This window comes from Saccostrea echinata, unplaced genomic scaffold (assembly GCF_033153115.1).
Source record: "Saccostrea echinata isolate AGI-Se365-2 ecotype Australia unplaced genomic scaffold, CSIRO_AGI_Sech_v1 ptg000009l, whole genome shotgun sequence".
NCBI classification, from domain to species: domain Eukaryota; kingdom Metazoa; phylum Mollusca; class Bivalvia; order Ostreida; family Ostreidae; genus Saccostrea; species Saccostrea echinata.
Genome location: NW_026889758.1, coordinates 20,987,007 through 21,014,522, shown reverse-complemented (window position 1 = coordinate 21,014,522; position 27,516 = coordinate 20,987,007). Strand labels below are relative to the sequence as shown.

Genomic DNA, 27,516 nt, shown 5'->3' with positions numbered 1-27,516 from the left:
ATTCGCAAGGGGTTCCTGTTTTCTATAAGTCTAATGTTGGCAAGTTTATTTTTGGTTACTTTTGTAACCATTTACAAATCTAGCGGGGGTGGTGATTGGAGTTCAGCATCCCCCTTCCATTAAATTTTCACTCATCAAATACGAGGGGAACACTTGTCTTGTAATGACAATAAGGAGGCCAGAGGAATAGCTAGAGTGTTATATTGATAAGGTCGTCTATTGTAGTATGATATATTATTTGGGAGACCATAGGTCACCTAACGTAATTTATTACCAAATCATTACTGTATACAGGGAAATTTTCGCCCCCGATTTATTTTCGCACCTTTCGCCCTAATTGCAGGTGGCCGAATTTATTAAAGCGGGGCGAATTCAAAGAACACAAAGTAATTTCTCAAAACTTATGACTGGGCAATATTGATTTAAATTATGATGTAGGCAATAGAAAATGACACCACTGTATATCTGAGGAGATCATCGAGGGCTGGAAGAAATTATTGTTTTGAAACCAAAGTTTGCACAAATGTATTGCAATGCCAATTTACTAAAAAGACAAGAACTTGTGCATTGAGAAAAATGGAAAAGCATGAAAACAAACCATTTAATAGAAGTTTATATAAACATTAGATAAAAAGTATTAATCTCCCATCCCCGAAAAATACTAGGATAGTCCCTGTGCTTTCAGCACGAAGATGTCCAGAATTCCTTTATCTGCAGGTTATTCATTTTTTCTGTCACCCTGTATTCCTGATTTTAAGTGAAATAGTGAACACACATTTAATAAATAAAAAATATATTTTTATTCTCTCAAAGATGCTAAATTTAAATTCCACTTCAACATTCATAGAATTTAGGCTTGCTCGTTGATTTCTCTCCGAATATTTTACGTCTCGTTCTTTAGATTAACCCTAACAACATTATTTACTTCCGGTTACGACGACCAACAAGTGAAAGAGTCAAAAGAACAAGAGAAAAGCTTTTAACTTGATGTTACCTTTTACTTTTTAAAAAGATGACGATTTGTGGACTTGCAAACATTGAAATTGATTGTGATAACAAAGAAATATCTGTGTTTTGTAAACATGAATTACCAAACACAGGATCTAAGATCATTGGAGCAGTTTCTGTGCTTTTTGTTCAACAACCTGTTTCAGCTACGTTACGCAAAAATACTCAAAATGCCCAGCAAAGTAAGATTCTTGTATTAATTTCTTTTTTTCTTTTTTCTCCTTTTTTTAAATTAAAAGATAAAGAATAACCAAGTATATGATTTTTTTTTTACTCGTAATTCCCTTTTCACCATGTTCACCAGTGATCACTACAATGACCATGATGTTTACAATAACAGTGTGATCGCCATATGTTGTATGCAAAAATCATCACAATGTATAAAAAAAAAATCATTTTTAATTTGCAGGATCTTTCCAAACAGGAAACTGCGAAGAAATTCATGGATCAACAGGTGATACCAATAAATTAAAAACATTAGATCAAAGTCTTAAGTTGGAAGTGCCATCATCATTGTCAGTTATCAATCTTCCATTTGGAGAATCACTGGAAAAGCATTTCTCCCAGACTTTACTACAGAATCCTGAACAAAATGTAGAACAACGGAGCAGTTTGAAAAAGGAGTATCAGCAGAAAAGTAGCAGCAAAGAGAATAATCCAAAGGAAGAAACTATCACAGCTCAAAAAGTTGTAGTTGATCTGAGTGGGGAAATGAACCTTCCAGAAACTGTCAAAAATACCAGTCAAAGTGGTACAGAGACTTCAGTTCAGAAACATACAAAATTAAAATTACCAACAAGCTCTAGCTCTACACCCAGTATTCATTCCATTCGTACAAAACCATTCCACACCCAGAGACCATTGAAAATGCCAAGTAGTTCACAGCATAGTTCAAAAATGATTGCTTTGTCTCGTCCACCTGTTCATCCTGAAAGATTTCAAGCAAACAACCGTGAGTCAAGTTTAATTCACAATATGCCTAGGCCATCTCAACAGAGAAACTCAAGGTCAATCATTCCGAGGCGCAGAGGATTTGATTTGCATTGTTTTGTGTGCCATCAAGTTCTAGAAACTTACAGACAAGTTGGAGAACACTGTAATTTACACAATTTGAAACAACAGTGTCCAGTATGTAGAGCAAAATTTTCTGCCACCTCAAATATGAAGAGACATTGCCTTGGACATTTCAGTCATGCATGCTTTCCATGTTCATTCTGTAAGGCTACTTTTAGAAGAAAAGATAATCTTCGAACGCACATGCTTAGACATTTGCATAAAAACAACAAAAGTAAATGCACTGAAAATACTGGGAATAAATCAAATCACACTGAAAAGTCAAATTCATTTGCAAACAGAGATTGTGTAAATGAATTGCCAGGGATACAGATTGGTGATGAAGTGGAAAGAGTAGAGAGTTGTGAGCATGGAGAAAATGCTGAATTTGTAAACTTGCCAATCAAACAAGAAAATGAAGAGGTGAGGGTGTTAGGTTTAATGGAAGCAACAGAAACAAATGAAAATCCTAACAAAGTTATACAAGAACAATGTACTGCTTCAAAAAATGCAAATCAGTATATTGAAAATGAAAATCAGGGAAAGGAGGAAAGAATAGTCAGCTATAACTGCAGTTCTTGTGGGATGAAATTCTCTGATTTACATAGTGTAAGAAAACATGTGATTAGGCACCATGCTGAGCAGGTCAGTCAGTTTTCAACTATTGAAGATGATAGCAGCATGTACTTGTCTCATGACCAATCTGAAAGGTACCAAGCACCAGAAGTAGATCACAGCATTACTGGTGAGCATGCTTTGTCCAGAGAAACTGATAGTGCAAAAGATAATAACCTGATAATGTCAGGCAACAAGATTTCTTTCTCAAACCAAGATTACAATCAAAGCGATGTTATTGACATTGAAAATTTAAGCCAGGTGTCAAATGGTGACACAAGTCACAGCTCAGTTTCTTTGGAGCAAGCCTCATTCTCAGGAGCAAACCATGAAATACCTTCATCTAGTACTCCCCAATCTTCTGGTCATTCAAAGGGTGGCATGCTAGGGTCACCTACACTGATGTGCAGTATCTGTCAGCAGTACCTGCTAACTGGAGAGGCTCTTGTAGAACATCAGTCTTTGCATACTAATGTGATGGGAAGGGGACTTTGGTGTGTTGTTTGTGGCACACGTTTCAGTTCCAAGGACTGTTTACGTCGTCATATTAACAATCACTTGGGCACTCGCTTTAAATGTCCACTGTGTTCAAGTGTTTATAGCCGAAAAGACAATTTGAAAAAACATGTGAAAGATGTTCATCATTATCACTATGACAAAAATGGGATTGTAAGACCATTAATATAATTTCAAGAGTGAAGTATTGCTGTGTTCATATATTTGAATATCAACACCATGCATGCAAGTGCAACTCATCCACTCTGACTCTTTATCTCATAATCCCAAATAGATTGTGAAGAAAAGGAGAGAATCAAATTTAAAAGAAAAAAATACTTGGCCAGTGACAGGAGTTTTATTTTTTACTGTATACAGGTAAAGTTTAGCCCCCTCCCCCTTCCCATTTTATTTTCACCCCTTTCACCCTCGTCGCTTATAGCCGAATTTAAAATGGGGCAAATTCCAAGTAAACAACATTATCTCTTAAATATGTCAGTGTCTGGGCAAATTTAAAACGGGGCAAAATTGTTTGAAAGTGTAAGATGTAAAAGGGCAAAAGTTACACGGGGCGAAAGTAACCCTGTATACAGTATATCATGGGTAATTTGTAAAGCTTGAATTTTTTCAATCTTGCACTTTTCAAGTTCATTATTTTCACTGAATAGATGTATAAAAATATATTTTTATTTTCATTATTATAATATTTTTTTAGCTCACCTGAGCCGAAGGCTCAAGTGAGCTTTTCTGATCGAAATTTGACCATTGTCTGTCGTCGTTGTTGTTGTTGTCGTAAACTTTTCACATCTTCATCTTCTTCTCCAGAACTACTGGGCCAATTTCAATCAAACTTGGCACAAAGTATCCTTCTTCAAATGGAGGGCTACGCCCTCCTCCAAGGGGAGATAATTACGAAATAGCAAAAAATTAATGGCATTATTGAAAAATCTTCTTCTCAAGAACCAGTGGGCCAGGAAAGATGAAACTCATGTGGAATTATTGTCAGGTAGTGTAGATTCAAGTTTGTTCAAATCATGACCCCCGGGGGGCAGGGTGGGGCCACAATGGACAATCAAAGTTTTACATAGGAATATATAGGAAAAATCTTCAAAAATCATCTTCTCAAGAACAGCAAAGCTATGATTGGTCATATTTATTTGGTAGCATCCTCAGGTGATGTAGATTCAAGTTTGTTCAAATCATGACCCCCGGGGTAGGGTGGGGCCACAATGGACGATCAAAGTTTTACATAAAAATATGTAGGAAAAATCTTCAAAAATCTTCTCCTCAAGAACAGTAAAGCTACATTTATGATAGGTCATATTTATATGGAAGTATCCTCAGGTGATGTAGATTCAAGTTTGTTCAAATCATGACCCCCGGGGGGAGGGTGGGGCCACAATGAGCGATCAAAGTTTTACATAGGAATATATAGGAAAAATCCTTAAAAATCTTCTCAAGAACAGCAAAGCCACTGTTTGTCATATTTATATGGAAGCATCCTCAGATAGTATAGATTCAAGTTTGTTCAAATCGTGACCTCCAGGGGTAGAGTGGGGCCACAATGAAAGTTTAAACTTGTAGAGAAAAAAAGTCACAGTTAGTCAAAAAATTATGTAAGCATCCTTAGTTAGTGTAGATTTAATTTTGTTCAAATCATACCCCCACTCCCTTTTAGGGGTAGGTTAGGACCACTTATGCATTTAAGCTTTTCAATACTAAACTGATTTTTCCTTTTTTCCTCACCACAGTGCTCAGGTGAGTAATGTGGCCCCTGGACCTCTTGTTATGTTTTACTATAGTTTGAATATTTACTTTGAAAGTAGCAATTTAATGCAACCTCACCTGAACAGTAAGCCTGTTCATTTTTAACTGATCAACTGATCAAGGCAAAGATATGGTATGCTTTATTTTTTTTTTCAAGTTAGACAATATTGAGTAGGATCATAACTCATTATTACAAGTACATGTATATGTTTTGATTATATATTTTGTTTATGTTATACAATGTATTTTATAGCATTCAACCCAGGGCTATTTTTTTGTGTCGCCTGCAGAGCAGAGCGGCACTGAGGGATCACTTTATCTGGCATCTGTCTGTCTGTCTGTCCGTCTGTCACATCCTATATCTCGAGAACTGTAAGTAGGTATGGATTTGATATCTTGCGCATATGTTGCTTGGCACTATGGCTTTTGTAAATTACCATGGTTACCCATCTTGTGACCTTGGCCTTGACCTTTGACCTACTTCTCAAAATAGTTCATAGTGCTGATATACAGAATATTTTTTTTAGATTTAAGAGGTAAGTCTATGCAATTTAGCATATACACTGTTTGTCATAATACATTATGAAAAATATGAGCATTACAATCCACTTTACCTTTGACCTACTTTACAAAAAATACCCTGGGCAGTTTAATGTAACTTCTGACTTTTGAATTTTGAATTCCAAAATGGATCATGTAGACTGACAATTGCAGTAAAGAAAGGCTGAAATCTCTTCTGGAGGATTGTTGGAAACATGTATAAATAAAATGATGAATAGTTATTTCTAATAATTTCAATTTAATTATTCATTTGAGGGTTAGGGAACCACTTTTTTCTGATTCTGTAGCAGTCTTGTATACTATTCATGGATGCCATTTTTTTCTTTGCAGGCAAATGCATAAACTATCATGCTAATAGTAAATAAAAGACTGACCACTTTTAGATTTATTTACATCTTTAATGAAGCCACAAAGCAGGCAACACGTGTGTTCCTTGGAACACTAGTTTTTTTTGACTAATTCTTGTTTTAAGAAAATACTTTTCCTTGTTAAATAATTATTTATGATAACTTTTTATGATCATTTTCAATAAATTATATACAAAATCACTGTTTACTAAATATCTTATTGCTCTGTACTTCTGATATTTTTGAGAATTGATTTATTTTCCTGTCATTTCTATGAGGAGTGGATCTTAACACCCTTTAATTGGTACCTTAATTTGGTGTGTAATGTGTTTTATATATATATATATATATATATATATATATATATATATATATATATATATATATATATATATATATATATATATATATATATATATATCATACATGTGATATGTACCGGCTGTACGCAAAATGTACAGTTTTTCGAGCCCATTCATCGTGTACCGGCGGGACACCAAAATTCACGGAATATGAAAATTTGTACAGTATTTTGAATTTCTCGCTAAATGCCGCCATTTTCCTCTCATTCTCGCTCGCGAGACACTGGAAACGTCACCTGTGTTGACACTTGACCTTCTGATAATAGTGTAGTGTACACAAACCATCGCGTGCGAAGGTGTGAACTGTCAATTGGGATAATTATCTTGCTATAAATTCGTATCAAATACCCCTTTAGGTAGCTTTATTTTTTAAGGGGTACTTAATTACTGTTAATGTTTCGTATACGTAACTTGATTGAAAAAAATTAAGTCAACTTCTAAAGTTGATATACATGACTTAATATACGGACCAAGATCTTCGTAGGTATAAAATATACGATGTTTATTACGATGGAATTTCAGAAGAATTTAAGCGATATTTTATACCATTTTTTGTACCGTTTTTTGATAGGCAGTGTACAATTTTTTCACCCAAATTCCAGTTTTTTTTATGGCTCCTGTACAGTTTTGTGGTCTTTGACTTATCACATGTATGTATATATATATATATATATATATATATATATATATATATATATATATATATATATATATATATATATATGCCTAACTGGTAATGGTGATAAGTATTTGTTTAATTCTCTTAAAAAATAAATTTTATATTGTTTATTGTTGCTTTCTTTCTTTTTTTTTTTTTTTGAAGGGGGGAGGGGGGATTTGTAAAAATGATATGTGATTCACATGGTCTCGAGACAATCTGATCAAGATACCCGATTTTGCTCATATTGTCTCAGGATTAATTCGGAATAAGTTCGGGTGTTACGGTGGGTTCTGTATTTAGTTGGACATGGTGTGAATCCGGTTTAAGAAAATGTCTCGCCGACAACACGATGTGTGTAGATTCCTTTTGTTTCAGCACTTTGGGAAACAGACATCTGTTGTTGGTAGATATCTACTTCAAAGATCGTCATGTTCTCTTCCATTAATATCGTCAGAAACAAGTATAGAACCAGAACAGGTAAGAAACAAAACTGGATAGGTAGAAGCTATTTTACAGAATTATTGCATCAATCCAAAGACTATTTCTACCTACGTAGCTATTAATAGCTACCTAGGTATTTAAACCTACCCAAAGTAGCTATTTTTACCTACTTTTTGCATTACTTGCATTTTGTTGCCAAATGGCCGAACGGCGCAACATGAGTACCACATTTCTTGATACAGTCACACTGATGATGAATACGACAAAATTTTGGCCAAAAAATGATTACTTCATAAATTAACAATTTCGCATAGTAATTAATTTCTTAGACTGTTTTTGATGTTGAGCAGATTGAGCTCAAAAGCCATACTAGGGACCATCCAGTCTGATACACCTACTCGAATTTATGCAACCAAAGGTGTCAGTTGATGCATCTGTAAAAGAAAATAGCAATATAATAATTTCTTTGAAAATACTCACAATTACTAATAACTTGAAAATAAAATTGCATCAACCACAGGTACTTGGGTCCTGGTTTATAAATATGTATGTACCTTATTGATATGTAAAAAAAAAAACAAAAAAAAAAAACAAAACTTGATAGCTGTAGCGGATGAATTTCTAAAGAAAGCTGTGCATCCAATAACAATTACATTAATTACTTTTTGGATGTTTTTAAGTGTAGGATTCATTATAGAGAAAATCGAAACACCAATTGCTGTTATTGGTGTAACCGATCACATTTTGTGGTGTATGTGTATAGGAAATGCATATAAATACGTGTAGTAAAACTTGTATAATCAGGACACCACTGGTTCCAAAGAAATTGGCGGGATTAGACAACAATCTGGTTTACACAACATTTTAACAAATGAATTTAAAGTTTACATCGTTTTTAGACAAGATTTGTGAATACACAACATTTGGATTAAACAAGTTTCACTGTAGTATTAAATACGTTTATGGACAAACATTTTCAACATTCAGTTGGCTTAAAACAGGCGGGTTCATTAGAAACTACCCACACTATGCTTCATCAGACATTCCTGAAAATGAGGGGAGTATGCATGTGTTTAACGGAATATTGAATACAATCATTATTTACTTTTATAAATTGCACTTCTGTAAATAAATGATTAATGAAATTCTAATTTCTATTTGAAGTATGAAGGTAAAATAATTTTGTAAACCATTTCTTATATTTGAAAACTACATGATAAAGCCACTATATGTATTTTATTTTCTAGCACACATATTTTATTTAACAGAACTTAATAGCTTACATCTTATGTCAGTTTACAACATTTATTGCACTCTTTAGTTTACTTTCTACAGCTTGAGTATTTCTGACATTTTGTCAGTGTATACTTGAATGTTTCGTTTTGTTATTAATAGATATTTAATTATTAGATTTGATTTTTATGCCTCCGGATCGAAAGATCCCGGGGTTATATTGTTTTTGTCCTGTCTGTCTGTTGTCAACTTTAACCTAGCCCATAACTATTGCGCTGTCAAGGGTAAGGCTTTAATATTTGACATGAGTGTTCATTATGACAAGACCTTTCCATTGGTACAGAAATTTTTTATCATGTGACCTCAACTGTGACCTTTGACCTACATTTGAAAAACTTTAACATTGGCCATAACTATTGCACTGTAGTCTAAGTCCCACTCCAGAATTGTGTTATCATCGGGGGCATAGTGTTTCACAAACACATTTTGTCAATCATGTGCCCATAATGGCCAAAAAAACCCACCTATATATCTACTATACAGTCAACTACAAAAATATTAGGTCATTTTAGCGGAAAGAAAGATACTTTTAATGATGACCTCAATTCTTGGAAATGATGATAATGACAATAAACTCAGTTTGCAAGTTGTTACAATCTTCTTTATTTTAGGTGAAGAAGATTTTGTGCATTTTAATTCAACAAAACATAGTGACATTTGAGCAACACAAAAGAGGTTATATTGAGTATTCAATCAAAGAAGAAGAGATACTGAATCGCTTACGAATTCCAAAGTACATATACTGTGCCAAGACTTTGTATGGAGATGCTGCTGAGCTTTTACTTGAGGAGGTTTTACAAAGAGGACAAGTTCAAATGTCAAAGGTCATTCAGATAGTAATGCAAAGATTTAATGAGGCACTAGAAACTTCAGGTACATGTAATTACTTAACTTGTAAGCTCATTACAGAGGAAAAGTTTTTTATTTTTTATTTTTTTATTTCATAATATTTAAAGTAAAGAAATGTAATATATGATAATTATTTACATGTATTTTAAATGTGTGAATAAAAATGTAATTAAGTAATTTTTATTAAGGTATTTATTTAAGTTTTCTTAATGTTCAGTATTCATAAGATATTTTTAACCTACATTAATATCAGTTGTGCCTGTACGTGTATTGATCTATTAATTCATAATACATGTTTCCGGTACATGTATATAACATTAAAAAGCAGTTGGTTTGGTCAGAAAATTGTCAAGTGTAATTGACCTAACTTCATAATCTCTTATTAATACTGTAATATATTTTTTTCAGGGAAAACAAAAATATCAGAGAGCTTTGTATCTGAAAAGTTTTCCAGCTTAGTGAAGACACATTTCCTACAAAGATGTTTAGATCCAGTGAAGTCTGAGTCCAGTAAAGTAGTAGGACTGGAAGCAGGGGTAGAGGAGGAGACATTGTATACATTACCAGGTATGAGGGCTTTTTAGCTCACCTGAGCCAAGGCTCAAATGATCTTTCTGATTGACATTTGTCCATTATCCATCCATCGGGTTTAACTTTTCTTATTTTGACTTCTTGACAAGAACCAGTTGAGTGATTTAGCCAAACTTAATATGGAAAATTCTTGTGTGAAGGGGATTGAAGTTTATAAAAAGGAAGGGCAATGCCCCATTCAAAAGGGAAATTTCAACAAAAGACAAAAAAAGGGTGGGATTATTTAAAAATATTTGTTTATAAAAGCACTTGAGTCCTGTAGACAATTATGAATGGTTTAAAATAATGAATTTATAGCTCGTACAGCTTGTGAATTATCAGACATGAAGCAGTGAAAACTTTTGAAATGTAGTTATTGCGAAAATAAACTTGTACATTTACAGTATATACATGTAGTAAATCTAAGGAAAAAAAATTGGAGAATGGCAGGCCATACAAAACCATATTGATATGCAAATATTGTGGATTCAGGAGTGTTCAAATTATGAATGCTGGCCCCGGGGCCATAAAACTTAGTCGAGCTCACTTTTGATCCCCAATTTTAGCCCCATCATAACCCCACTCACTTTTTATCTCAATCTCACTTTTACCAAAGGAATTAATAGTGGAAAAACTCACTTTTCCATTATTAATTCCTTTGGTAAAAGTGAGACTGAGATAAAAAGTGAGCTTGTCTATTTTTTATGGCCCCGGAGCCTGGGGTTGGAATGGGGCTAAAATTGGGGATCAAAAGTGAGCTCGTCTAAGTTTTATGGCCCTGGAGCCTGGAGTTAGGATGGGGCTAAAATTGGGGAGCAATATATAGAGGGGAAAACCTCCTCCATAACAGCAAGGTCACATTAGTACAATTCTCTTTTCTGCTTGAACATTCAGTAAGGCGTGACATTCTCGGTAATACATCATTAGCATCTCGCAAATGGTGACCTAGATTCTCATTGGTGGCCAGATTAGCTCATCAATACTGAAATTTACACAGCTTTTCATTTACGGGTGAAATATACATGGGATTAAAAGTGGCCAGCTGTTTCCATGTTTACTATGTACCTTACCTGTTATACAGTTGCTGTCAATACACGCACTGCCAAAAACACTCTTAATTACTGTAGTTGTGATGTGTAAGCAAATGCTTCATTAAGAAGGTCAGTTTCAAAAAAGTTTGTAACGTTTGGATGCCATTCTACCAAACTTTATGTCATAGCGTGCAGTCATAACATATTACATAATCTTGGTCTTTGTGATGCTTTACACAGTTTATTTTAGACTTTGTCAGTTTAAACATTTTGTTAATAGGGAATCTTAAAAAAAGTAACTTGATCCCAATAATAAAATATGGGCAATTATTGGCCAAAATTTTCTCAGTCACCAAAATACGAATTACTTTAAACTTTTATTTAAATTCATTTTTTGGTTGCAAATGTGACCATTTTAGACGCAACTTGCATTGGAGCACTGCTCAGGTGAGTGTTGTGACCCTTTGGCCTCAAGTTGGTTTCTTCTTTAATTCTTTTAAGGATAAACATTTTAGTTTTAACAGTTTCTTTTATTTTTTTTTATTGTTCTATTCATAGATCTGTCTAGAAAGAGGAAGAGATCACCGGAGGGGGGTCCACCTGCAAAACGGCCAAAGTCTGAAGACGAGGTGAATCAAAGTTGATGTGTATAAAAATAACTACTAGAGAAGACAACCTGATAAAATTGTGCATTGTGTGTCCCCCATCATATGCTGGTCATAAAATTTTGATTTTTTGTTTTTAGCTTCTTCTCTAAAATTGCATTCTTTTCCACCAAAGGCACTAAATAGAATACACAGCCAAATAAATTACATTTAATGTATTCTTATAAAATCTAGCAGGCAAGTTTGCTTGCTTAAACCTAAAAAGTACTCAACCTTTAACCAAAATTGTGAAATTCACTGCCACTGGTCCATGATTCAGGCCTTGGGGTTGGGCTTAGTTGGACGAAATTTGTGGGGAAATAGAGTCCTTCACCAGATTTCTCGTATTAAATAGGTATTCAGTTTTTGAGGTAGGATTTCTTGTGCAATGTTTGTCATACTGGGATTATGTAGACTCTAATAAAACTTCATAATCTATGGAAAATTATTGACACGTCTCTTAAATTATTTTCTAAAAATTATCGTCTCTCTGTCTAGTCAAAATAAGTTGTGAAGCAATCCGTTTATAATTTACCAAATTATAACCAATTAATTATATCAACACTCGAATGCTCACAGGTATAGTGTCATCTATGTAAATACCCAATTAACACCTCCATGCCAGCCCCAGGCGGTCACCGTTATCCAGGTAAGTCCAAGCTGCATTAATTTTACGTTTGATTGGCGTGTACACATGCTGAATCATAACTTCGAGAGATAGAGAGTCAAAACCAATGAAATGTGTGTAACGGGACCCAGGTTTTGGTTCGAGAGATAGAGAACTTCGAGAGATCGGAAGTTCGAGAGATAAGAAGTAAATTTACTTAGTTATATAGAAGAAAAAAACGGGACTGGAGGTTCACTTCGAGAGATCGGAGTTCGAGCCATGGAGAGTCGTCTGTATCAAGTATGTTTCAATAATCTGTATGCTTCATTAATCCGGACAATTTGCTTTGATCCAGAACACAAGCTTCAAGATTAACAAGGCATAGCTTTCTTTAAAACATCTTTTTACCTCATGTGCAATTAGCAGGCATTTCAGTTTCCATGATTACATCATTCACTTAGCCCACTACCAAAATTGTGAAATTGATGGCCCATGGATAAATTAGTACCATTTTGAAAATATGTTGCATCTTTGAAAATTTTTTTCATAACATGCAGAATTTAATGGAACTATCTTTAAAAATTGTCTCCTTAAGAATAGCAGGACATCAATTAGTGTATGTTCAAGCTTGTAAAACTGATGCCCAGGCCTAGGGTTGGGCTACATCTGAGAGTCAAATTTTTATTACAGTATATGCAGGAAAAATTTTAGGAGTTCAAGTCCATAATAAGTTATATTTAAAATATGCAAGAATCTTTATGTTGTGTGGATTTAAATTTGTTCAAAATATGGCCCCTGGGATAAGGGTTGGGCAAAAATAGGGATCAAAATTTATTATCATAAATTAGGAAAAAAATCTTTTAAAAAAAACGAGAGAGAGAGAGAGAAAGAACAAGATACTTTAAAAGCAACCCCATCTAAAGTTGATTTAAGTTTGGTTGTCATGAGTCCACTGAGCTAGGGTTGGGGAGCAATAGAGGGTCAGAATTTTACCTGTGAACATACTGTATGTATACTTAAAAAAGCGGGCTTCATATTTTAGCGGCTTTGGCGCGGACAAGGATGCACTAATTCATGAATACAGTTAAAAATCATAACTGAATACAATACATGGCAGAAGCATATGTAGCGCTAATTCATGATTACGCCAACCACTCCATACCCAGTGATTGCGCTAAATTTTGAATACACCAATTTATGTACACGTACAGTATCGTGGAAAAATCTTTAAAACTCTTATGTCCCATGGACATTGGGTACTGAAGCAGAGAAGTTAATTTATACTGCAATTCCTGTTGCAACACTTGTATGATAAATTTTGGCATTTGGCAGTGGCTGTTCTTTCCATCATCTTAAACAACCATTACTTTATCACAAAAAATCGACATTCATGTTGAATCCGCATAACATAAACGATTCTGATATATTTTTGAAATTTGAGAACATTTCCAATTTTATATACAATGGGGGCTTTAGCAATTTGTGGTAGTGATATGTCATTGATTTTTTTCCAGATACTCAAGAAATTCTGATAATGCATATAGATAATCACTGTTTATGGTTATAGTACAATGAACCTCTAGAAACAAATATGCATTATCTAATTCTGATAATACATTTGAATTCTCCAGTTGCTGCTATTTTTTTATTACGAATTTACTCCAAAATGCATTAAGAACTAGATTCTGAGAGCCTTACAATTCGAAAAAATTAATAAGTCATAAATTGCTTAAAAAAAAGCACTGAAATTATTTTATTGAGAATTTTAATATGCTTTTTATGTAAATCATTAATTTAGGTACATCATGAGCTACATATACTTAATTTTCAGATTGGGTCACCTGACCCCGTCTATTAGTTTACTGTCAGTCGAGGCCTCAAAATGGAAGCCATGCGTATACCATATGAATTGAATCAAACGAAAGAGTGCAGAAATTGTTTTGAACAAAATGTAAACATGCTGGATCAAACTTAAGAGAATAATATGAAGATTTTCTTACACAAATTATAGAGGTATTTTGAAAAATTTTTAAGTGAAAAACAACATTGAACCACAGTAGTATACAAACTACTCTACTGTGTAATATAAGACTGTGTAAGCGTCATCGATTGTTTATTTCCAGAAACGTCATGTTAATTCAGACCCTGTAAATTCGGACAGTTGAAAAAGGGTTCTTGGCTAGTGATGACTGATTTTTCTATAATTACAGAATGAATGAAAAAGATGAAGATAAGATTTGTTTTTTTATAAATTTTTTTTGAATTTTATGTTAATATTTAATGTCTAAAATATTTTAACTATTTTAAGTATCAAAATCCTATAAAAATTTTCACTAGTACTGAAATTTGTAAAATCATGAAATTTATTATTTTGACCCTGTCTTTCAGTACTGTATCAGTACTTTGATTTATGTCCATGCCATGAAATGGCCAGAGCATATAGAGTTACCCACTTCTGTAAATCATTCCATCACTCCGTCATTGTCATTCCATCATAGTTTGTTTCTGATTTTTTAGCTCACCTGAGCGGAAGATTCAAGTTAGCTTTTCTGATCGAAATGTCCATTGTCTGTAGTTGTCGTCGGCTTTGTCTTCATTGTAAACGTTTCACATTTTTATGCCACAGAATCGAAAGATCCTGGGGGTATATTGTTTTTGTCCTGTCAGTCTGTCTGTCTGTTTGTTCATTTGTCTGTTTGTCTGTCTGTCTGTTGTTAACTTTAACCTTGCCCTTAACTTTTGATTGGTTGGAGCCATAACTTTCATATTTCACATGTGTATTCCTCGTGACAAGACCTTTCTTTGGATACCATCATATTTGACCTTTTGACCTTAACCTTGGAGTTTGACCCACTTTTGCAAAATTTTATGAGACTTTAACCTTGGCCATAACTTCTGAACAGTTGGTGCTTAGGATTTCAAACTTCACCTGTGTATTCCTTGTGACCAGGCCTTCCTTTGGATACCAACAACTTTGACCTTTTGACCTTGACCTTGGAGTTTGACCTACTTTTGAAAAACTTTAAACTTGCCCTTAACTTTTGAACAGTTGTTGCTTGGGGTTTCAAACTTCACATGTATATTCCTTGTGACAAGACCTTTCTCTGGATATCAACCTCTTTGACCCTTTGTCCATGACCTAGGAGTTTGATCTACTTTTGAAAAACTTTAACCTTGGCCATAACTTTTGACCGGTTGGAGCTAGGGCTTTCATACTTCACATATGAACAGTTGCAGCTAGGGCTTTCAAATTTCACAGGTATATTCCTCGAGACAAGACCTTTCTTTGAATACCAACATTTTTGATCTTTTTGCCTGGATTTTGACTTGCATTTGAGAAACTTTAACCTTCGCCATAAGCTGCCATACGGGGGCATCAGTGTTTCACAAACACATCTTGTTATTTTCTTCTCAAGAACAATGGGCCAAGTTCAAACAAACTTGGTACAGAGTATCCTTGGGTAAAGGGGATTCAAGTTTGTTCCCATTAGTGCCATTTCCACCCATTATTATTTTCACACTCTTAGACTTTCACATACTTAAAACTTGCATGTCAGTGGGGGCATTCATGTCATACTGATCGAAACATCTAGTTTTCTACATTTGCTGATAAGAGGGCTTTTTGAACCTTTATTCCCAAATTCTCATACAGAACTGTTGTGACAGAACATTCATCCAAACTGTAGGATTAAATGTAACTTATATCTTTTCCACTTTTGTAGCATAAAAATGTGTAATTTCATAGATCCTTGGATATGTGACAGGCATAGGGGTTTCATGAAAGTATTTTTCTGGATTTCTATACCCTTCTATGTATCCTATATAATAGGCAGGTCAATCTAGGCATCATGGGAAAGAGAAAACTCAGTAGAAGGTGACAATGAAAAAGGAAAGAGGAGAGGACAGGAAAAATTGCACCCTAAAACCAAAAAAAAAAAGAAGAAAGGAAAGAAGTCTTTCATGCATACTTTTTATTCAAGTGACCCTGCACCATGACATTTAGACCCTAATGCTCATTCTGTAGTTCATTAAACATACGTTTTCAGGATACAGATTATTAGGGCCCCACAAATCCTTGTGGGTGCCCTATAGTGATCACTCTGTCTGTCTGTCTAGCTGTCCGTCCGTCTGTCCATCTGTCATTCTTCTGTCCACAATTTTCTGTTTTTTTCTAATAACTTTTTTTAGGGTTGACCAATTAAGTTCAAGTTTGGTATGTTGGTTGAATAGGCAGTAAGACATATTTTGATGCTAAGTTGGTTCTCTATGTCATCTGGATTGGAGCAGGGGTGATGGGGTAGATTCCTTAACTTTATATAAGAATGAATGAGCAAAGAGAGATAACGGCTGAGAATGTTCCTATTGTAAACCATGAAAGCTGCAATGAGTCTCGTGGGATTAATTAACTTTCCTCTTGAAGAAAATCCAAAGCACAAAGCATTTATCTTTATCTGTTGCAGTGAGATTAATTAACACCTCTGTCTGCAAATGAAGTTTGATTTGAAGTTAAGGTCAATTCTGAATGATGTTTACATTCTCTGAAATGTGGATTTATTTATTTATTTTATTGTAAACCATGAAAGCTGCAATGAGTCTCGTGGGATTAATTAACTTTCCTCTTGAAGAAAATCCAAAGCACAAAGCATTTATCTTTATCTGTTGCAGTGAGATTAATTAACACCTCTGTCTGCAAATGAAGTTTGATTTGAAGTTAAGGTCAATTCTGAATGATGTTTACATTCTCTGAAATGTGGATTTAAATAATATGCATACTTATTTTGGTAAAATACACAATGAATTATGATTTTAATGAATTCTTAAAACAAGATATAGATAAAGATATCTTTTTTATTATTATTTTATTATTTTTTTTCCTTTCCTTTTTTCTGCCTCATGTAAATTCAAGAACACTATTAATTTTAACAGGTAGTCAGATAATAACCTCATTCTATCATTGCTAAAAAAGTTCTTATTGTAAACTTAGAAGAAAAGGATGAGAGAGCAGTGCAATTAATCCCCAGGGATTGATTATCTTCCCTGATTGCAGAAAATTTTAGAGGGTTATCTTTATGTGTCACTTTAAGATTAATTAATACCTTTGTCTGCAACTGATGGTTGTTTTGAAGTTAAGGTCAAGCCAGGGTGATATTTGCATTCACTGAAGGCTAGCTGGCATTTTAGAAAACACATGCTTCATTCTTCTTTAAATATATTTTAAATATATATTAAAATTATTTAATTGAGTGATTATAGATATGATGTTTTTTACTGCCTTATGTAAATACAAGGATACTATTTACAGATTGTTGGATATTTAAGAATTATCTTGAAATTTTATAAATACAGTTGCTGTTGCTTATTCTTCTTCATATATTTTTACATTTTTGTAATCAAGTAAAATTCTCATTCCCTAATCTGCACCCTTATATTTCTACCCCTCAGCGGGGCCCTTGCTGACTGGACAGATTTCTAGTTCATTAATGCAGTGGTTCATATTTTCTTTTTTCCCCAACCACTTCCTTTCAGATAAATATTCTTTAAAATCTCAGGCTGTCCAAAGGATGATTTGATATACAATTAACTGCACATTATATGGATAAATGTAAAAAAAAAAATACTGTAGAAATACGACTGAATTCAAACAGTATAACTTATGTCTTAGTTTAGTATGAAATCATATTTTAAACTTCCAGTATACATCATTTGGTTTTGTTAATAAGAAAAAATGTTTTTTTCTCCATGTATTCTCTCCATTTTGTGTTTTAATGAACATGTGAACGAGTTACCTAGGATAATAGAATTTTTTATGCTGCAAACATTGTTGGGATTATCTAAATTCATGTGTGGTATGTGGTACATTGTTGGATTAAATTGTTTCCACATGATTAAAAAAAATTCCGTACATTTTTTGTGAAACAAATCAGAAACAACTGTGACAATTTCTTCTGTGATAATTGTGTTATTATATTACTGATGGGTTATTGATTACTTATTTTCTGATAATTGTGTTTTTATATTATTGACGGGTTATTGATTACTTATTTTATAGAACCAGATGGATTCTGATGATGGAATTTTCTGGAGAGTTAACTGTGAAAGATTCCACCAACACTTCAGAGACCAAGCCATTGTTCAAGCCATTTCCAGCAAGATCGATAGGGTAAGGTCAGTTGTCCAGCAGTAGGTCTGTTTGATATGTCTTTAGCTATGTTCAGGTTATTCCCTTTTCCAGAATGCTGGAGAAGTCCTGAGGGCCATACTGAGAGCCAGTGAAGTAAAGACTGCCAGCATGGCTACTGCTACCACACCTTTATCAGTTACTGAGGTATACATAATAGAAATATGCTAATTTTAACTTCAATGTATGGTACCTGTACTCGCATAAAGTAAATATGAAAGAGCAATGCTCCTTTTAATGTTCTTAACTATTGGCTTGACATTTTTTTTTACGTATCTTATACTGTATAAGCAGAACTTTTAGCAAGGATTCAATTTTTGTATTTTATCAGTGAGGGTTTTGAGATTGATAGAATTGAATATTGCTTACAATTTATTCTGTATCAGTTGTTATAGCCATCTTTCTTGACATTATAAAATCGCTAAAATTACTTCTTGCTAACATTTTTTTAAATAGATTAATCACTACTGGTTAATTTGTGTCACACAAAAATTCCTCTTATATGGTATTACAACAAACATACATTTCCTTTCCTGTTTATTAGATATTTAATGCCCTACCTAAGGACTTGATGACACGTTCCCTGTTAGAAACCTACCTGTCTCTAATCTGTGATGATTCTGTGAGTATTTACCATGGCATAATGAATTGATAACTGTGGCTCAGATATTGATTATCAATCATTAAGAAATACAAGTAGATTAATACATAATGGAGTTAAGTTGTATAGCATCTAAGATATAAAGTCAAGAAAAAGTATTTTTTAAAAAAATCTTTATTAGCAGTCATCATTTGCTTGGAATAACCTATTTTATTACATTTTGAATAGTGAAATACTGTAATCTATTTACTGATTGAATAAAAGTGATATTCTGACACAGTGTGAAAGGATATCAAAATGGTATTCTCACAGTGTGAGAATATCAGAAGTGCAGCAAAACTTACGATTTTCCTTCCCTTCACAAAGAGTGTTTTAAAAAAAAAAATCCCTGGCCTGTTATAGGATAGAGTTAATGAGCCATCCTTACAGAGACTTATAATTATACTGCCAAAGTTTTTCCAAATATGTCATTAAAAATCCATGTTTACCATGTTTTTCAATCTGGCAATCCCTTATAGCTATGACGTCTCAACCGCTCAACTATCATCACATCACAGCCTATGACACTGTGTTACGAAAAGATAGAGGCAAAGGAAAAATCTAAGAAAATGTAATAAACAGAAAATTCAATGTTTTGTAGTTTAATGTTGAATTTATTTCACTCATGAGACAGGATTTTTTTATATTTTCACTCGTGCTTCGCATTTGTGAAAATATAAAAAAATCCTGTCCCACTTGTGAAAAAAATTCCATATTCATCTACAAAACATTGAATATCCTCTATATATTACAGTCTATTTTTTTTCAGACAAACTTTCTATCTCGAGTTGGAGACAGTGGAGGGGGAATGTACTCCATAAGTATCCTTACAGCATTAAATCAAAACATCTCATTAATAATTCAAACTGTATTCAAAATACAGTATCAAATCAAAACTTATCTCTACAATCTAGAAGGAATTTCTCAAACATAAAAGGTACAGTCATTATTTTAAAAGAACTGCAGTGATGTCTTATGAATAATTCATTTTGTTTCTTTTAGAACTTTGTTTTTTATGTTTTCAAGGTATTAGAATACAAATAAGTATATATTGAAATATGTTACTGAACTTGTACACAGTAAATTTTTGAAATATTAGTTACGCAGTAAATTTATTAAATATTAGTTACACAGTAAATTTATTAAATATTAGTTTATATCACTCGTGAGACAGGATTTTTTTTTTAATATTTTCACTTGTGCTTGGCACTTGTGAAAATATCAAAAAATCACATCACACTCGTGAAAAAATTCCATATCCAACAACAAAACATTGAATATATTCTATTAGAAACTAAAATGTACCGGGGTATTTGGAAAATTTCAAACAGCACTGAAAGACAAAATTACCCTGTGTTTATGAACAGTACATGTCATGTCCAAAATGTAAATACATGTACACATGTACCGATTTAATTGAATTTTAAAAAAAAAATCTACTTTCTGTCATCAGTGTCATACTCAAGAAATACTGGATCGAAATTTTTATGGACAGTTTCTATATATTAAAAAACAAACCAAAAAACATGGTATTTTAAAATTAGCAAGTCTTCATGTGACTGTAGAACAGCTTTGTTTATTAGTCCCCTTCCTGTGAAACCGGAGGGGACTAGGTTTCCTCCTCGTCTGTCCCTCCATCTGTCTGTCTGTCCATCTGTCTAGTTGTCTCTCCGTCTGTCAGTCTGTCCCCCTTGGTTTTCCGCACTTTTTTCTAAAGACTTGCAGATATTGAGCTGATTTTTGGTATGTAAGTGTATCTTGATGAGTTACAGATCAAGTGTGGATTTCATTCCGCTTCATTGATTTTTGAGGGAATTACAACCTTTTTAATTTTTAAAGGTTTTCCACACTTTTTTTCTAAACACTTGCAGATATTGAGCTGATTTTTTGTATGTATCTTGATGAGTTACAGATCAAGTTTTACATTTTGTTTGGCTTCACTGATTTTTTTTATGGCAAAAAGTGCGGAAAACCAAGTGGGGCAGACTGACTGACAGAAAGAGGGACAGCTAGACGGACAGATGCAGAGGAAACCTATAGTCCTCTCCGGTTTTACCGGTAGGGGACTAATAAACATTACCAGTGGTATTAATTTGGAATTTTTAAAATCTACTTTAGTTGCTGTGAAAAAAAAGAAATAATGTCAGGCTCTTTTATAGGATCAATTGGGGGGGGGGGGGGGGCATTATCCAGGAAAACTGACAGCTGAAAAAATCTTTGATTAGCCCCCACAAAAAGAGAATTCTCTTAACTCCAAGTTTTGTTTTGGAGTTGGGGTGGGCTTGGGGGTGGGGGATTAAGGTCTATTAGTGGGGGACCAGCCTTTCAATGAATATTTTAGTCTTAATTAAAAGTAAAAATTTACGTTCAGAAAAAAGTGTTGGGGGAGGGGTCAACTGCAACCCCCCTCCCCCAAACCAACCCAACCCCAAATTATATACTCCCTAATGTTATGTTCACCTGAGTCAAAGTGGGTAGCAAGTGAAATAGCTTTCCAAAACTACCCAGTACTTGTATCAATTTGGAATTTCCCGATCTATTTTTAGACCAATGTAGAGAAAATAAATCCTTATACATTGTATTCACCTGGAAGGTCAAGTGCTGGTGAATATAATGTATTTTTCTTCATTGTTTGATCTCAGCCAATCAGAGAGGTAGGAATTATTTAATCGTATCATGAAAAGAATTAGGTCATAATTTGTCCTTGACATTGACATACATATATGAAGCCCTGACTCAGCTGGCTAAAGCTCACATAGAGTCAGTTGTTCAAGAAAGGTAACTAATGATTTTTTTTCTTAAATTGAGTCTGTTATACACATAATACATTCATTTTCATCAATGAAATGAGTAAATAAAGTTTATTTATATTCCAGGTTTGGTTCCAAATGTCTTAGAATTTTTAGAGTATTACTTCTTAAAAAACATCTGGAGCAAAAACAGGTACATGTACATCTATGTCTGAAAAAATAAAGCATGGATAATTGTAGTATATCTGCTAGCTTTACTTTCACCAATTTAATTCTTGTTTATTGAAGTTAAAAGTGGATTAATAAAAACTAGAAATATGTCCATAGGACATGAATGCCCCGCTGAGGGTGTATATAAGGTCAAAGGAAAGGTCAAGGTCAAAAATTGTTGATGCAATTGAAAAGGTCAGCATATGAAGTTTGATAACACTATCTTGAATGGTATCTTTATAACTGAGCTAAAAACATATTTAAGAAAAGTGAGGTCAAGGTCAAATGAAAGGTCAAGGTGAAAAATATTGATGCAGTTGAATAGCTCTCATCAGTATGTATCAGCATATGAAGTTTGTTAAAAATATCGAATGGTTTCATCAAAACTGAACTAATTAAAGAAAAGTGAGGTCAAGGTCAAAAGAAAGGTCAAGGTAAAAAATGTTGATGCAGTTGAATAGCTTACATCAGTATGTATCAACATATGAAGTTTGATTAAACTATCTTGAATGGTATCTTTAAAACTGAGCTAAACACTAATTTAAGAAAAGTGAGGTCAAGGTCAAAGGAAAGGTCAAGGTCAAAAAATGTTGATGCAGTTGCATAGCTCTCATCAGTATCTATCAGCATATGAAGTTTGATAAAAATATCTTGGATAGTTTCTTTGAAACTGAGCTTTGAACAGAGCTAAACGCAAAGTGTGACGGAAGGACAGACAGAAGGATGGAAGATGGACATGACAAACACTATATGCCCCGGCCATATTCATGGTGGGGCATAAAAAAAATAATGAAGAATTTTTTTTCTAAGAATAGAAATAGCTATTAATGGGATTAAACCAAGGACTTTTGTTAAAATAACATGGGGGCCTGATTCCAAATACACAGCATTTATTAATGTGTCCATTCGTATTAATTTTAGTGGGATTTTCTCTTTCCTTACAGATAGAAGATTTTGTAATGATTTCAGCAAAAGAAGCAAAAGATCTTTTATACACATTATTTTCAGAAAACTTTGTCACCACTACAGTAAGTCATCAGATTGAATGTTAATTCTCTGTCAAATGTACAATGTTGCATATTTTAACCATGATTTCAAGGGAAGAAAAAGATGTGCACATTGCCTTGAAAGAGTAAATGATTTGCATCATATATTGCAATATTTTAAGAATTTCTTTTTTATGCCCCCATAATGGGAGATTCAGGGGCATATAGTTTTTGCCCTGTCTGTCCATCTGTCTGTCTGTTTTTCTACAAAAACTTTAACATTGCCCATAACTTTTGATTGATTAGAGCTATGGCTTTCATATTTAACATGTGTATTCCTTGTGACAAGACCTTTCTTTTAGTACCATCATATTTGACCTTTTGACCTTGGCCTTGAAGTTGGACCCAGTTTTGCAAAATTTTACCCAACTTTAACCTTGGCCAAAACTTTTGAACAATTGTGCTAGGGCTTTCATACTTCATATGTATAATCCTTAGGATACGACCTTTTTTTTTGGATACCAACAACTTTGACCCTTTGACCCTGACCCAGGAGTTTGAGCTGCTTTTGAAGAACTTTAACCTTGGTCATAACTTTTTAACAGCTGATGCTAGGGCTTTCATACTTCACATGTGTAATCCTTGTGACAAGACCTTCCTTTGGATACCAACAACTTTGACCCTTTGACTTTGGAGTTTGACCTACTTTTGAAAATCTTTAACCTTGGCCATAACTTTTGAACGGTTGGTGTTAGGACTTTAATATTTCACATGTGTATTCCTTGTAACAAGATCTTCCTTTGGATACCAACAATAACTGTAAGTTATTGTTGGTTATGTATTTATTTTGTATGATATTTTGCTGAAATTACTTTTTGAACAAGTTAGCATGGATTTGATTTAGTGCATTTCTTAATGGTCTTATTTATGAGACATTTATGCAAGACATTTAGCATTGTACTTGATTTAGCGGAAGTTTCCTTCCGCCAAAGGAGCTAAAAAGAATACACAGCCAACTGTAAAACATTTACAGTATAGCCTACTGACTTTGACCTTGGTGTCCTATTTTTTGAAAACTTTAACCTTAGCCATTACTTTTGTATAGTTGGTGCTAGGGCTTTCATACTTTACATATGTTATCCTTGTGACAAGACCTTACTTTAGATACCAACAACTTTGACCTTGAACTTGGAGTTTGACCTACTTTTGAAATCCTTTAATCTTGGCCATAACTTTTGAATGGTTGGTGCTAGGGCTTTCATATTTCACATGTGTATCTTTTGTGAGAAGGTCTTTCCTTGGGCACCATTAATTTTGACCATTTGACCTTGACCTTGATGTTTGAATTACTTTTGAAAAACTTTAACCTTTTCTATATCTATTCAATGGTTGCTGCTAAGGCTTTCATATTTCAGACAATTAAGATTAGAATTTCATCTTGCTTTTTGTCTATCTATTTGTGGCTCATCAAAGGATTTCCTTTCAAGGGCAACAAATAGATAAACTTAGAGCAAGGTGAAAGGTCTAATTTAATTAGACTGGAAATGATCATCATCATTTTCTTCAAAGTTATTACTAAAGCAACTTGTGAATGTTAGATTCAATGATTTCAGGAAATATCCAAGACCCCTGACCATGCCCCCTCTAGAACCTACTACCTATTCACAGTTAACATCCAGCAGGTGGCTTCTCTAGTATTGGACAGGTGCTATAAGGCAAGTAAAATTTTAAAGGGTAATCAAATGGATTCTGATTTCACAATAAGTTATTGATCAGATTTGATCCTAGTTTTGTGAAAATATTAATGCTGACAAGACTCAATCCTTATAAAGAACAAGCTACAAACGGTAAGAATAAGTTGCAAACTATCCATGTTGGAAAGAATTCTTTTCAAGTCATATGTCCATGTTAGGATTTGGCCATATTAAACTCAAAGAACTAGTACAATGCAAATCATAAGTTTCAAATAACAGGATACAGTTGATACTTTGGTATCTCAAACAAAATATGTTGAAGACCATGGATATATTTGAAGTGAGAAGTCCAAATTTCTCTTCATCTAAGACATTTCTTATAGAGAGATGTTTCTTGATACTCAGACTTATAAACTCTTGATTTTTTTTATTGCAGGCTTTGTACAATGCCATGTTAAAGAAAGAGGCAGAAGTAACTGAGCACAGGTACCTTGATGTTTTTGAGAATCTTGATTTGCTTCTTATAATCATTGGTATATTGACTGTATGACTGAACATGCAGTGTAAAAATCTTTTGCAAAAGAATTCCTATGACAAGCAGGTGAGCATGATTTTTGAGTTTCAGTATAACTGGGACTAGTAAACTCAATAGAATGAATTATGTTGGTATGGGAAACACTTGTAGAGTTGGCATTAAATTAATCCACTTGTTGGTAAAGGAATGTCGAATATTTTTTAAATGATGGATAGTTACACAGTACATACGTTTTAAACAAAACTTACATCCAGTTTTGAACAAAACTTACATCCAATTTAATTAGTTTTTACCATTTTGGTGTTTGTTGCATATTAAGGGCTTATTGGAGACTTGTGAAGATATAAAATAGCAACCCCCTCCCCCCACTTTACAGTGTAGACTGTCATTACTGTGGGTAGCTTGTACTTGTTAATTTCTATAATGACTACTCTGATCTTCAGGCGTTTGCTGGACAAGCAAGAGAGGATGGAAGCCATTGCTGCATCAGTAGAGGATGCAAACCAGCGGGAGGAGATCCTAATGACCATAACCCCCTCAGAACAGGAGCAGATCAACAAAGTCAGATGTACCATTCGAATGTACATTTAAATCATTTCCTTTGAAAATACTGAACCCAATTAGATCATGACATTTTAAATTAAAATTACCTATGTAAATCAAAGAAAACAAATCAATTTAAAAATCAATGCATATTACAGTAGATAAGTTACTTCATGTTTCTGAAATGATTTGGTAATGTTTTTATTATGTTTTTATTATAATTATACATGAATAGCAAGTGAACAACATTTTTTTTTTTCAGGTTAGACCAAAGTGAACTTCAAATTTCTGAGGGCATATTTATTCTGGAGAGATATCTTTTATATTTTAAACTAAGACAGAAGGACAAGTCATAATAAATGTGTTTTGATGAGGAAGATTGTTTTTATTTCACATGCAAGTCCAGATGGAAAGATTGAGTTTGTTATCAACTGCATACTAATATCTACTGTGAAATCACAAATTTTCGTGGGGGTTTAATTTTTGTTGATTTCAAGGTATGAAGAGACCCACAAATTCATATCCACCACGAAATGTAAAATTTTATCTATATAGGTATCTACTCAACTATTCTCCATCCACAAAATCGTATCCCCATGAACTTTTTGTATTCCATGCTTATTCCATGAATGGCTACTTGCAAAAACCAACATCTAATTATCACACTCAATTAAGAGGCCTTCTAAAGGGTACAGGTAAACTTACCAGTATGAATACGCTACCTGAACTGAATTTATTAGTCTCATCACAATTTTACAATTGTATACAGAGATGAACATAAACAATGGTGACAAATCAAAACAGGTTTTATAGCATGTGTGAGTATGGACAAATAGTACAATTAAAGATGTATGTATTTCACTAGATCAGGGGGCACGTCTTATGAATATTTCTAATAAATATACAAAGTTTTTTGTATTTCACTAGATAGGGGAGCATGTTTTATTAATATTATTATTTCTAAAAATTTGAATTTATATTTGCAAGGAAGTGTTTACTTGAGTTTTATCTTTTCTGGCTCTGTGATTTTTAAATGACTCAAACTTTTTTCAGTATTTCTTGATTGTCTAGCCTTGAAAGAGAGTGAAGCTCTTTAAATTATTGGAATATAAAAGAAATCAATTCATCCTATTATGCTTTGTGGCAAGTTTGATTGAAATTGGAACAATAGTTCTAGAGAAAGTCAAAAATGTGAAAAGTTTCCAGAGGATAGACAGATTATAAAATGTTTTGAGCTTTTAGTTCATATGAGCTTTGAAACAAAAGAAGATGGGCGAACAAGGCGAGCGAAGTGCCTATAGTGCAACAAACATGAAGGTGAAAAATTAAATCTCAATTATAACTAAATTTTCTTTGATATTTCATCTAACATTAAAGTATACTTTATGTAAAATCTCCACAACTTGCAAATATCTCACAAAGATAGAAATTATTTGCCTATGAAATAGCATACACACACTAAAGAGGGCAAAAAGACGATTTTCTCATACTATAACATAATTTTTCAACATGAGTGGGTCTTTGCTCCATTTTTTTGAAAGTTTATTCTCAAAGTTTGCATAAAAATATACATTTATTGGGTAACAAAAACATGGAGCAAAGACCCACTATACCTTAAAAATATACTTTTATGACAGAACATTCGTATATTTCCGAGAAATACTAGGAAGTCCATT

General features: G+C 33.5%; 2 protein-coding genes across 2 annotated transcripts; both read left to right on the top strand.

The window, feature by feature from the left end:
* Positions 1-1,012: 1,012 nt before the first annotated feature.
* LOC133181999 (PR domain zinc finger protein 5-like) lies at positions 1,013-6,171 on the top strand. The gene is made up of 2 exons (XM_061316695.1): positions 1,013-1,190; positions 1,418-6,171. Exons 1-2 carry the CDS (start codon positions 1,013-1,015, stop codon positions 3,361-3,363), a joined length of 2,124 nt encoding a protein of 707 aa, XP_061172679.1. The 3' UTR covers positions 3,364-6,171.
* A 1,020-nt stretch (positions 6,172-7,191) lies between these two features.
* LOC133182002 (DNA-directed RNA polymerase III subunit RPC3-like) lies at positions 7,192-26,217 on the top strand. The gene is made up of 15 exons (XM_061316696.1): positions 7,192-7,346; positions 9,215-9,476; positions 9,861-10,019; positions 11,612-11,682; positions 18,354-18,464; positions 18,537-18,629; positions 19,027-19,104; positions 19,892-19,945; positions 21,842-21,900; positions 21,999-22,065; positions 23,027-23,110; positions 24,682-24,783; positions 25,199-25,248; positions 25,741-25,878; positions 26,103-26,217. The coding sequence occupies exons 1-15, from the start codon at positions 7,200-7,202 to the stop codon at positions 26,194-26,196; spliced, it is 1,569 nt and encodes a 522-aa protein (XP_061172680.1). The 5' UTR covers positions 7,192-7,199; the 3' UTR covers positions 26,197-26,217.
* Positions 26,218-27,516: the final 1,299 nt, after the last annotated feature.